At 36.6% G+C, this 12,665-nt stretch overlaps 1 protein-coding gene across 3 annotated transcripts in view; it reads left to right on the top strand.

The window, feature by feature from the left end:
- The window catches only part of LOC145695218 (alpha-(1,6)-fucosyltransferase-like), a 250,604-nt gene that overhangs the window by 103,015 nt on the left and 134,924 nt on the right, over positions 1 to 12,665 (top strand). For all 3 annotated transcript variants that reach the window (XM_081772207.1, XM_081772206.1, XM_081772208.1), the window contains exon 5: positions 2,876 to 3,041. In XM_081772207.1, the coding sequence (XP_081628333.1) occupies positions 2,876 to 3,041 (166 nt within the window). The remainder of the gene's footprint in view (positions 1 to 2,875; positions 3,042 to 12,665) is intronic.

Genomic DNA, 12,665 nt, shown 5'->3' with positions numbered 1-12,665 from the left:
CACGATCGAAAAGATCGTCATGGGGAAAGTTCTGTATTCTGTTAATTAACGAACAGTTTAAACAAATGAATAGATGAACATTTTCTGAACTAAAATTAGTCTAACGCAAATACACAAACATAGGAAGCGTGCTGTAGCCCGGTAGCCCTACGTCAGAAACCGCTACTGCTTTATAGTAAGTTCAAACCTGAATTGTCAGAAATAAAAACACAAGATGTCCGTAACTGTAGTCGTATTGTCGAACGAAATCCCGAAGCATTAACCTCTTGAATGAAAGTGTCAGAGATATAAGTTAATTTGCATTTGAAACTAACATTTCTACAAGCGCTTTATCAGTTTATACTGGAAACTATTTCATTATGGTGTAAGAGAAACAAAAACTGGATATTGGTCGATATTCGTGATGTATTTAAATTTTAGCAATTCGAAACGTATATATTTATTTTTTTATTTCAAGTTCACATAATGATTTAAATAAACTTTTCGTTTAAGCGCATACCCACCGTTGCTAACGCACCTGCTCCTTACAGACGCACCCACACGCAAGTCCACTAGTTCATCTCATCATTACCTGAACGTAGTGTTCTCCACGAGACCAGACATTTCTCGTCTCGTCTTGATAATCTCGAAAACCATACGTGAATACCTTTCTAAACTCGAGACAAGAAACACAACAATTGTCGCCTCGTTTTTGAGACGAGAAATTTCTCGAGTCCCGTGGCAACATTAATTCACCCAAGTCTTGATCTCAAACAGTTTCAATGTTGCTTCATTCATATGTAAAAAAAAAACTACAAATTGATAAAATGATGGTACGAAAGAAATAAAGAGCATTTATCTACGTTTAAAATATGCAAGACATTACACAATTTACTCCAATAGTAAGTATGGTTTAAATGTTGTTATATCACATTATTCGTGGACCAATTGTGACGGGAACGGTTGTGATAACTTCCAGATGAAATTAAGGAAAAATTAGGGCATATATATTACATAAATATTATATATATTATATAAATTATCAAAACGGAGCAATAAAATTTCGAGATAAGAGCGAAAGAAGTATTCGAGGATCGAGACGAGACATTAAATTTAGGAGACGAGACGAGAAAACCTTCTCGTCTCGTCTCATAGCGAACACTGTCTGAACGAAATAATTTTTGCATGTAGTGACTATCTTGCATTTTTTCATGACTAATCGATTTTATGTTATATCTGTCTGGAAGCATATCATCAATATTTACGCTATTATTGGGACATTAGCCAAGAATATAACACTGTAGAATGCATTACGTTATTATTTAGAAATGAAATGAAATCTTAAAGCTTTACATCCCATGGTTATACCGGCTAGGCTAAAGGAGACGATGATGATGAGAATAAATGAAATGGTGGAATGAATAAAGTGGGAGAAAACGGGACAACCCCGAGAGAACCCACGCACAAAGTATTTATCCACCACAAAGGCCACTTGGTGCTATCTGGGATCGAACCGAGAACCCACACACCAGAGATGAGCACTCTACCACTGAGCCACCGCAGTCCCCCTTATTCTTTAGCTCATAATAACTTATCTAAAAGAATTCCTGAAATCCCCATATTCCGAATCTGCACGAAAATAGATTTCAGGAATAGTAATTTTTCTACCTGGGTTTATTAAACTTCCAAACTCTTCTATGCATAAGTATCGGAAGTGTAATAGAACGGCTATGTCCGTCTGTCTGTTAACAGGTATCAGACCAAAGCAGCAAGAGATATCAAGAAGGGTTCTTTGAAACCGATTTAGCGTCCTAAGAATAGGTTCCGTCTCCTCCGTCAATCTTCTATATAAATCGGAAATGATAGAAATGGACCACCTACGGGCCATAAATAAAAAACTATAATATTTAGCGATAAGCGTTTTAGGGAATTGACTCAATACCTGTAGAAAATATACCATCTCCATTCCTGTCTCTGTATTGAAAACCGGAACTGATGGAAATTTACTACTATCTCCGGTTTCAATATTAATTTTCATAGAGCATAAACGATACAATATATCGAAAATAAGTTCTCGGTCGTTTTCTTCTTACACATGTATTAACTATTTTGCAGTTCGCTATACATCACAAGGTAAATTTTCTTTGATCTCTATGTAAATGTTTGTCAGTTGATGCGACAAATAAGCGAGTTTAGTCTAGACTATACAGTTCGAAACTACTTTCATAAGATGAACACTTCCCTCACTTGAAAGCAACATAGACAGATTTTCTGAAACTTTCGTATGTCGTTAGCTCCAATATACCTCTACAGGCAACTATTCGCGGAGATGTTTACGTAGAATGAATGAAATCTTTACGATCTATGAAGAGAGAGGAAACAGGCTTTGCTCTTATCTGCTGTCAGTCTGCATTCCATCGGTTTCTTTACCTCCGGGGACAATCCAAAGTTCACGCACGTGACCTAGCGAGAGACAGAGAATGAAAGAAACCTACGTGGTTAGCCTCCTATCTGCTGTTCTGCATTGTTGCAACATATAGGGCTATATATTAAACAGTTTTTAAATGGAAGAAAATTAATTATTATTAACGCGTTCTAATATTACCCTAGCAAGAAAAAGTAAAAGTGAACATGTAATGTTAATACTAACAAACATTTGGATGAATTTTGAAATGTATAAAATAAATTGTTTTCATAATATTACGGAAAGAAATATGCCATGTTATTAAATAAGGAAATCCCAACGCATTCCAAGTGTTGGACACAGCCTTAACGTCACTCACCTTGTAGGTGTATTTATTCTTCATATGAGCAGACAGTAACGAATGCGACGATATATTTATCTGTTGCTTTGTTCATGATACCAAGTTCATTCCATGTCTTTTCTGGTAATTAGGTTACTGCTGGTCAACGCCGAAAGACTTGCAGAAGTGGATGGCTATGCGGAATGGAGAGAAAAAGAATCGAGACAATTAAGTGATTTGGTCCAGAGAAGACTACACTACTTGCAAAACCCTCCCGATTGTTGTTCAGCTAAAAAGTTGGTGTGTAATATAAATAAGGTGAGAAGTTACCGTAGTAAGATATTTAAGAAAACATATATCAGATTTTCCATTAATTAAATAAATGTACCAGGTTATCATAAAATAAGTATCGCTGTTCAGAGAACTCTGGAGACGTAACCACTCGACAGAATGCAACCAAACTTCGTAGGAACATATTTGGGATCATGCAGAAGCGATTGGATGAAAAACAAAATTAGTTCCAATTTTCGCCACCAGAGGTAATTGTGGCGCTGTGCAACGCCATGTAAGAGCAGCGTTTAAGAAAAGCGACACAGTAGTGATGCAAAATGGTAAGAAAGGCTGTAATTACCTCTCTAGATGCTTACTCACGCCTGCATGTGTTTCAGTGATACGGGTTTGAGCGCCACTATGTGCTAGAAGTGAATTGATGGAGATACCATGTTTGCTTTTCTTTTCCTTCCCACACTCTTTGCCTTGTGTTCAAGGGGCCTCGGATTCGATTTCCGATGAAGGTATGTGAGTCGGATTCCATGTTAACCTCTAGGTCCCGTCCTTAGAAGGTCATCATCATCTCATACGGTACCAGTCCCACGCGTTTTCCTTGCCCAGGGCCTTAACATCAAAGACCTGCCTATGTGCAGAACCCCACATCATCATCGTCGTCCATAACACATCACTAAACCACGGGTTATTAATAGGAGTACAAATCAATGACACACGTCGCACGGGGTGCACAATTATGGCCTTTCTTTCGTTGAATATTAATTTGTCTTCCATACTACATTCACCGTACTTAACACTGAACAGAAATACAACAATCTTTGGAGGCGAGATTTGACACTAATCTTTCCCTGGAATTTTAGAGGGAGCCTGCATTTTATGAGCTCAGAAAAGACTTACATCTAACTTCGTTTTTGTAAGATATCCAAGAATGTTAAAGGGACGCTTCAGCTCAAATGCCACTTCCCGTGAATCCGCCACTGACCACGGGGTATTACTAGCATTGGTAATCAATTCCACGAGACCCACACGAGAGGTAATTACAGCTTTTCTTATCATTTACCATCACTAGTGTCGTTTCAGTTCCACGCTGCACTTACTTGGTGTTGTACAGCGCCACAATTACTCCTGGTGGCGAAAATTGGAACTAATTTTATTTTCTACACCAATCGCTTCTGCATATTCCCAAATATGCTCCTACCAAGTTTGGTTGCATTTTGTCCAGTGGTTACGTCTCCAGAGTTCTCTGAACAGCGATACTTATTTTATGATAACCCGGTATTTTGCTTTTATGCTTTCAGTCATATATTTCAGTTTTATAGTATTATAGAAAACACAGTGAAATTTTCCTGAACGGACAGCTCATTTAGGGACAAATATTTATGTCTCATTGGTGTCTGCTATTGAGTGATTTTTACTATAGTTTCTTGGTAAAAAAAAAGTAGAGTTTTTCTTTTACTATAGTTTCTTGGTAAAAAAAAAAAGTATTTTTTTTTTAAGCAGAGATGTTGTCATCCAATTTTATATATTTTCGTTCGTAAACGTGGTGGATCAGTTTGAGTAAGTTTTTAAACAGTTTACCGAAAACTACGGTCGCCCTACATCAGTTAGCATCGAAGAAAAAAACTTTCAGTTTTATGTCCCATATTTATAATAGTAAAAATAAAAACATTCGGGACATGTATAAGGGGATCAAGGAATTTAAGAAAGGCTATCAACCTCGTGTCTATATATTAAAGAAAGCTGACGGAACGGTTCTCACTGACACAAATAGCATCTTAAATAGGGGGAAAGATTTCTTTGACGAATTGCTTAACACGCAGACAAAAACTAATGTGCATAGAGGAAGGGAAATACACACCGCAGAACCATATATCCCAGAACCTAACCAAATAGAAGTAGAAATCGCTATAAAGAAATTAAAGAAACACAAATCTCCGGGTGTAGACGAAATTCCGGCTGATTTAATTTTAGCTGGAGGCGAAAAATTGTGGATCAAGATACACAAACTCATTCTCCTTATCTGGAACAAGGAAGAATTGCCACAACAGTGGAAAGAATCAATCATTGTTCCAATTCACAAAAAAGGCGACAAAACTGACTGTAATAATTACCGAGGCATTTCTCTTCTGTCAACATCCTATAAAGTCCTTTCAAATATTCTATAAGCAAGATTGACCCCTACGCAGATGAAATTATTGGAGATTATCAGTGCGGATTCAGACGAAATCGAGCTACCATCCACCAAATATTTACAATTCGCCAAATACCCGAAAAGAAATGGGAATACAATACCCCGGTACATCAACTCTTTATTGATTTTAGAGAGGCTTACAACTCGGTTAGGAGAGAAGCATTGTACAACATTCTTACAGAATTTGGAATACCGAAGAAGCTATTTAGATTAATTAAGATAAAGCCCGGGTAGGAAAATTTTTGGCCACGAGCTTTCACGTCGAGAATGGTCTGAAACAAGGAGATGAGTTGTCGCCATTATTATTCAACTTTGTCCTGGAATACGCTATAAGGAAAATCAAAGATAGCAACCAGGGCCTAGCGTTGAATGGGATTCACCAGGTTATGGCGTATGCTGATGATGTAAATTTAATAGGGGATGATAGGAGAACAATAGCAAGAAATTCAGAGGTCTTATTGAACACTTGCAGGGACATGGGTTTAGAAGTAAATGCAGGAAAAACTAAATACATGGAAGTTGGTCGGGATCGTAATACGGCAAATTATGGATGCGTTAAAATATCGAATAATACTTTTGATTAAGTGGATACTTTCAAATATCTGGGATCAATAGTAACAGACGAAGACCATATTCACGAAAAAATTAAATGTCGACTAAAAGCAGGGAATTGGTGTTATTATTCAGTTCAAAATCTCTTGTCTAGCGAATTCTGTCGAAGAATTGAAGCTTAAAATATATAAAACGATAATCATGCCTGTTGTTCTGTATGGTTGTGAAACATGGTCGCTTACTCGGAAGGATGAACATAGATTGAAAGTATTTGAGAACAAGATCCTGAGACGAATATTCGGACCGAAGAGAAACGTGAATGGGGAATGGCGGAAACTTCATAACGAGGAATTACATAATTTATACGGTTTACCCAACATTGTTAGGCTCAGGTGGGCAGGTCACGTAGGCAGGATGGAAGAAAGTAAGAACGCTTTCAAAATCCTAACTGGAATACCAATCGGAAAACAACCATTAGGATGACCTAGGCGCAGATGGGAGGACAACATTAAGATGGATCTCGCAGAAATAGGAATACAAAGTAGAAACTATACAATTGCCTAAGGATAGAAGTCAGTGGAGAGCTTTTGTGAACGCGGCATTGAACCTACGGATCCCATAGGCCATAGAGTTAGTTAGTTTGTTTAATTATTCTCTACTGATTAACTGAGACCAGTGTGAAAAAAATTGGTAAAATGAAGAATGTGGGGTGAAACGGGAGAATTCCGAGAAAACGCTACGGACACAATGTTGTTGACCACAAACTCACATGATCTGAGATCAAACCAGGTACCTTTCGCGCAAGTGGTAAGTGCCCCACCACTGTGCATCCGTGCCCTTTAGTTTGTACTGATGTCATATAATCAGAGGAACGTGTTGTGGTGAATATGCACTTCTTATAACAATTGTACATAAAAGTGTTTACATAAATTCTCATATAGCTCTACATATTTTTGCACTATATTATCTATTGTCAATTTATCACATATTTTATCACACTTACCAGTTTATATTACCATATTTTATTATTAGTGTTAATATTGATATGACATTCCATTTACTTAATGACAAACTAAGCGGGTTAGTGAGAAATATACGCAGAAATCATTCTCATTGATAATTGTTAAGTATGAAGAGAGATGTCTAATTAGAATTTTTATTGATTTTTTAAATTTTTATGAATGATCACTGCTCTGCTTTTGCAGCTTCTTTCTGTCTTATTTATGGGAGATGCGACTGGTCGTGGTGCACAGACAGCTTCGCGTCCCTACATTGCTGACATTATCCCCCTTGATTTTTTTCCTCTGAGGTTATATGAACACTGAAAAACATTGTGTACGCAACGCCAGTATCCTATCTGGCAACATTACTGTACAAGACAGGAGATCCACAACCATTGTGTCTTTTATGTTACTACTTCAGTTAGAGTCGGTTGTAAAATATGCGGTTAGAAACTAAAGCCCAACTTACGTAATTTTTACATTTCATAGCGTCAATTTACGTCAAAATGAAGTTTTTGTCGCTTAATGTAACGGGTAGTTACTAGCAATAATAAAAGTTAGTGTGATTTAGGCCTCCTTTCCTAACAGCACAATTACAAAGCAGGTACATGCCTATGATATTCCCTCAGGTACATGGGAATGTGCCTTATATACTTCTGAGAAATAAATCACATGGATGGCAAGTGATAGTCACATTCCATGTCCGCCCCTAGGCACATGCCTTACATGTACTACCATGAGCAAAATAAATGACGCGTCTCTTTATTTTGAAGTTTTTTGAAAATATCTCCGTTTTCTTTAAATGTTCGAAATTTCGGAAGGTTTCCCCAGCAGGACAGGTTAATAACAAACCCGTTTTTAATATTTGTGTTAGATATTAGCTTAAAATAAAGAAATTAGAAGCAAAAAACATTAAATCGACAGAAATCTCGAGAATTACCAACTCTGCTAAAGTGGGAAATTTTCAAGAACGCGAGGGAATTCTGCAGTTCAACACGAAGCAGCGACATCTATGTCATTGAGAGAAGCGTGGATTAGATCTACAAACGAAAATTTTAACGAAATATTTCTAGTATGTCTTATTATATGCATTATCAGCGAACTCCAAATATATGAATCTATGCTAAGTATTAACGTATAGATAGTGCAAATAGTGGAAATTACCTATGGAAAAGGACGAATTGTTAGCCCAATCGTAATGAAAAATCGTCTTTACTGTAGAACAGGTTCAGTTTACGTAAGAGAGCAAATAGCTCAGTTAGTTAAAGCAACGAGTTTGTATACCGAAGGTAGACGGTTCTAATCCCGTGGAAGTACTGTTGTCATTTTTATCACTAAGGTTATTTTATTTATTTTTTATTTGGGAAAGAATCAAATTGTAACATATGTGTAAAACTCATGACGATACCAAAAAAAAAAAAAAAAAAAAAAAGAGAGAGAGAGAGAAAATATCGTCGCATTTGCATTAGTGTCTCTAATTTTTCGTAATTATTTCCCCTGTGCTCACTGACGCATAACGAATGTTTTCCAGTAAATGTTAATTCTAATTTGGAGAATTTTATAGTTTCACAATGTTTCTCACTACATAGTCTTCTATCTACGTGTTTGGATATTTTGATAACAGATTTCCCTATTAAATGTTTAATTTTCTCTATAAATATTTGTCTTAAATTGAAATTGTTTTGAATTTACTACATAAGCAAAGTTGCCCGAAGGAGGGGAGCTCAAGTAATAGATATTCTACGTAAAAGCAACCTATTGTAGAATGATGATGCTTCTTACCTTCAGCACATAATCTTAACGTTAGAGAGTCAGAGAGAGAAAAATCCTGGTTTTTCCTCCTCTATGACCACCCATCTTAAACCTCTACATATCATTGTTCGTCTCACATAATTTCGGCTCTCCAAAGACATTCATATTTATTATTATTATTATTATTATTATTATTATTATTATTATTATTATTATTATTATTAATGAATATGCCACCCTTACATAATGTTGTAACTTTACACATCTTAGTTTAAAGTGCTTTCTTTAGTAATAATTTGAGCAACCACGTCACAAAATTTAAAATGTATGAGGGGGCACGACGTTTTATTTCCCCTCCTCTCTTTTCAGCACCCTCCAACAGACGGTATATAATTTCTGAGAAGCAGGGCAGACAAAATGAATAAGAAATATATTTAGAGCATCCTTTCCTCCTTCGTGAATGTAATATCACGTAGCATTTTTATTCTACTGAAGACGACCCTAGGCCGTTATGGTTAGGTAACAAAAGAAATACCTAATATATTTATAGCGCCCCTTATCTGTAATATTACCTCTTCTTTATTTATTCGAGACTTCCTTACACAACCAAGGGTGACAAAAAGAATAGGAAAAGTGTCTAAAGATTACAAAAGACTTTATATTTTGTCAGAAACAAGGCAGTATATAAACAACATTGCTTTCGTTAACAAGTGTTTCACCCTTGAGTCGCTTATAAAATTATGCAGAATTACTTTTGCCGATCATTGTTCTAGAGGGATTTGTCCAGGATGGTTTGGTGTCGAGCTAATAACGATAAGTATATTTATTTACATTACTGTTAAAGAAATAGCAAACTTTCTGAAAGGAACTTACTTAGGAAACAGATCTTCCTTCTACTTAGCCAGAGCCCACTCTGAAAAATTGCATCTGGCATTCTGAGTGAAAGTTCTATGGGACTATTAGAAAAATATATTCCCGTTTTCACGCTGATGGTAGAATTTCTTAAACAGTTATTGAATTACATTCGAAGGGTAGGCGTAAATAGCGCCCCCGCAACAATGTGGCGTGGGGACCGCACAAGCTGCAAGGCCAAAAAATATACAGAAAGTACGCAGGGGCGGAGCAGGCCAAATTTTCACAACGGCAAAGTGACTTTTTGGCGCCCTTCCCCTAGTAGTAGCCTATATTTTACATTTTATCATAGTGTTTTTAATAGTTTAAACCAGGAGCGTCATTTCAGATTTTGCTTTCGGGGGGCAAGACCTCTTGATATAAGTAAAATTTCGCGTTTTTCACTGATTTACTACTATTCTAATGATCAAATCTATATACATCTCAAACTCACGGGGGGCAAATGCCCCTCCCTGCCCTCCCTAAATGACGCCCCTGTTTTAAACCCATTTTCAAAAAGAAATCCATTACCTAGGAAAAGTTCACAAAGAATATGGCCCGCTATAAACAATACCAACTCCCCCCCCCTTTTCTAGTGGCTAGCACGCCTGCCTTCTGTGGTACCGGGTCCAATTCCCGGTGGATTACTGTTGAACGATAAAAGTGGTTCGGATTCCACTATAATTACCTAGTATCCACATCTCCCTTGCCCATTAAGGCATAACCGTGGAACGCTAAACTCAAGCAAACAAACAAACAATACTTAATTCCCGGCACTCTTTATTCTACATGCCATCTCTCAATTTTTCGATACAGCCCCCTTAGTACTATGAAACTCTCTTCTTCCATAGTGAAATGGAAAAAGATCATATAATTGCCACTACTTTACAAGAATATAAACCAAAAACGTCAGTAGAAAGCACATTATAAAATTTACTTTTTGAGGCTCGTTTTGGTGCCCCTCTTTCTCTGGCGCCCCGGGCAGTCGCCCGGCCCTTAGTCCGCCCTTGAAAGTACGGACGCATAACTAAGGACTGCGGAGGAGAGGTTAACCTTCATGTTATGCCACTGGTTTGACGTGTTTGAAATGTTCAGTAAGTGATCAGTTGGTGAAATAATTTCGACGGTTACTGATGTTTAAAGTTTAGCTAAGACAAAGCTACCTAATCAAATACATTTGATATCGCGGTCTCACAATTTGATTTTTCCTCACATAAAAAAGATAAAAACAATAGTAATAAAAACCCTTACTCGTACTGGGCTCCTAACTAACTAACAACCTAATTCTTACAGACTAGTTCCTCTGACCAACTGAGTTTCGATTTCTTACGCGAAAGAAGTCTGTTATATTAAGAGGCATGCTTTTCATTATCAAAACTGTTGGAAGTAATACGAACATGGCTTAAGAACAGGGACGGAACTGAATTACCACTCGATTGACCTTGAGGGCAAATCACCAAAGCGTAGCTATAAACGTAAGTTCAGCATGCATTTCTCTGGAGTTGTGTTCAGTATTCCTATCTGCCAGCCAGTCATGCTTGTTCGTAGGAGTAATATGTTACAAACCTAACCTTTCGATAGAGCACAATGACAGAGAATCAAAATTAATGAATTCTTGCCCTTGTGAACTTGGGATACCACCATGTGCAATAAAACTGTCGCGTCTTCTGAAGTGATATTTTATCGAAAATAACTCGTTTTCCTTTATATATCCGAAGTTTTTGAGGGTTTCAAAATGAGGAAACGTTACTGACAAACAAGGACGCATTTAGGGGTGGGTCCAGGTGGTCCGGACTCCCCTCTGAAATCCCAACTTCTCTGTAAATTTAGCCTAAATTTAAGGATTATCTTTTAAATTTTATTATAATTTATCCTAATATTGAAATCGGACTTCTCCCGAAATAAATTACTGCATACGTGCCTGCTGACAATTTTCAATATATTCCTTAAATAAGTAAAATAACTAAATTATGAGCAAAAAGCTTCAACACGGGCTAACTTTTGTCCACTGCCAATATTGTTAGAAGGGATATTAATAGCAAAAACTGCTAGGCAATGCTGAACCTTGGAACTTCACTCCGAACAGCAAGCTTATTATTGAGAACTACATATGAAACATTTTATGAAAACTTATCTAGCTTTTACCTGGCATGAAATTATTATATACACCAAAATTCACACTCCTAAAATGTGTATCTAAACATTGCTCTACGTATCTACGAAGCAATGAAAATTATTTATCGAAATATGTGAGCAGGGAATTCTAACAGCCAGCCATTTTATTTAAATCGTAGTAAACCCTGTAACCGGGCGTTAACGTGAAGACAAAGCTTGGTCCATTGGTAAAGTGTTGGAAGAATATAAACTCAATGTTCGTAGGTTCGAATCTATCCACTCACCATAACATTTTGTTCTTATGTGTAACGATGAAATAAGAAAGAAAAAATGTATAACCGTTAAGACAAAACTTCAACCAAGTCTGAAGAGAACAATACTAAAATAGTAATACAATGACGTCAACCAAAAATTATTTCATGTAGCGTTTGGACGAAATTACAGCTGTTAACAATTGCAGAAATAAAAACAGGCTGTAATGCAGTCTAGACTTCTGAATGCATTTACTTCCTGAAAACTTCCGTCTCGTCATTGGTATGCCGTTAATCATTGTAAAACCTTTCAATTGGAAGTGAAATGACACAAACTAAAACAGTTTTAAATCAATAAATGTCTATGTGTAAAAGTAGGTGTCTTTTATCTGTAGTTCTGAGTTCCTTTTACTTTGAAGTGACAAATGAGAGAAGAAAGTATGGTGTTCGAAAAAAAATCAAATTTGAGATTTCAACGAATTTACACGTATTATAGCCCCTAACACCGAAAAAGTTATTTTTCGATACATGTCCATCAGTTCGTCCGTCCGTTCGCTACACTTTTCTGTGCACTCGCCTAGAAGCCATACCTGAAGCCATACCTCGCCTAGAAGCCATACTTGAACATACCGTAAATTAGTTGAAAAATTACGGTATGTTCAACTTATCTGCACCAAATTTTAGTTTAAGATTTTCATAGTATTTCCTATAGTTTTTTTTATTTCCCTCCTACTCCCAAAACAAGGGTAGTTTCCTGTACGATGAAAATAAAAAAAAAGATATTTTCTCATGACTGGCTCTAACGATCTTGTTTTCTTTCTTTTTTTATAAATCAATATTTAATTAGCAACCCTATTTTGTGGTATAAGGCATTTATCTGAGAAAAATCTACAAGGGGTAGTTT

The sequence above is a fragment of the Thermobia domestica genome, chromosome 9 (assembly GCF_964235325.1).
Source record: "Thermobia domestica chromosome 9, izTheDome1.hap1.1, whole genome shotgun sequence".
NCBI classification, from domain to species: Eukaryota; Metazoa; Arthropoda; class Insecta; order Zygentoma; family Lepismatidae; genus Thermobia; species Thermobia domestica.
The sequence above is the reverse complement of the archived record's forward strand: the minus strand, read 5'-3'. Positions and strand labels throughout refer to the sequence as shown.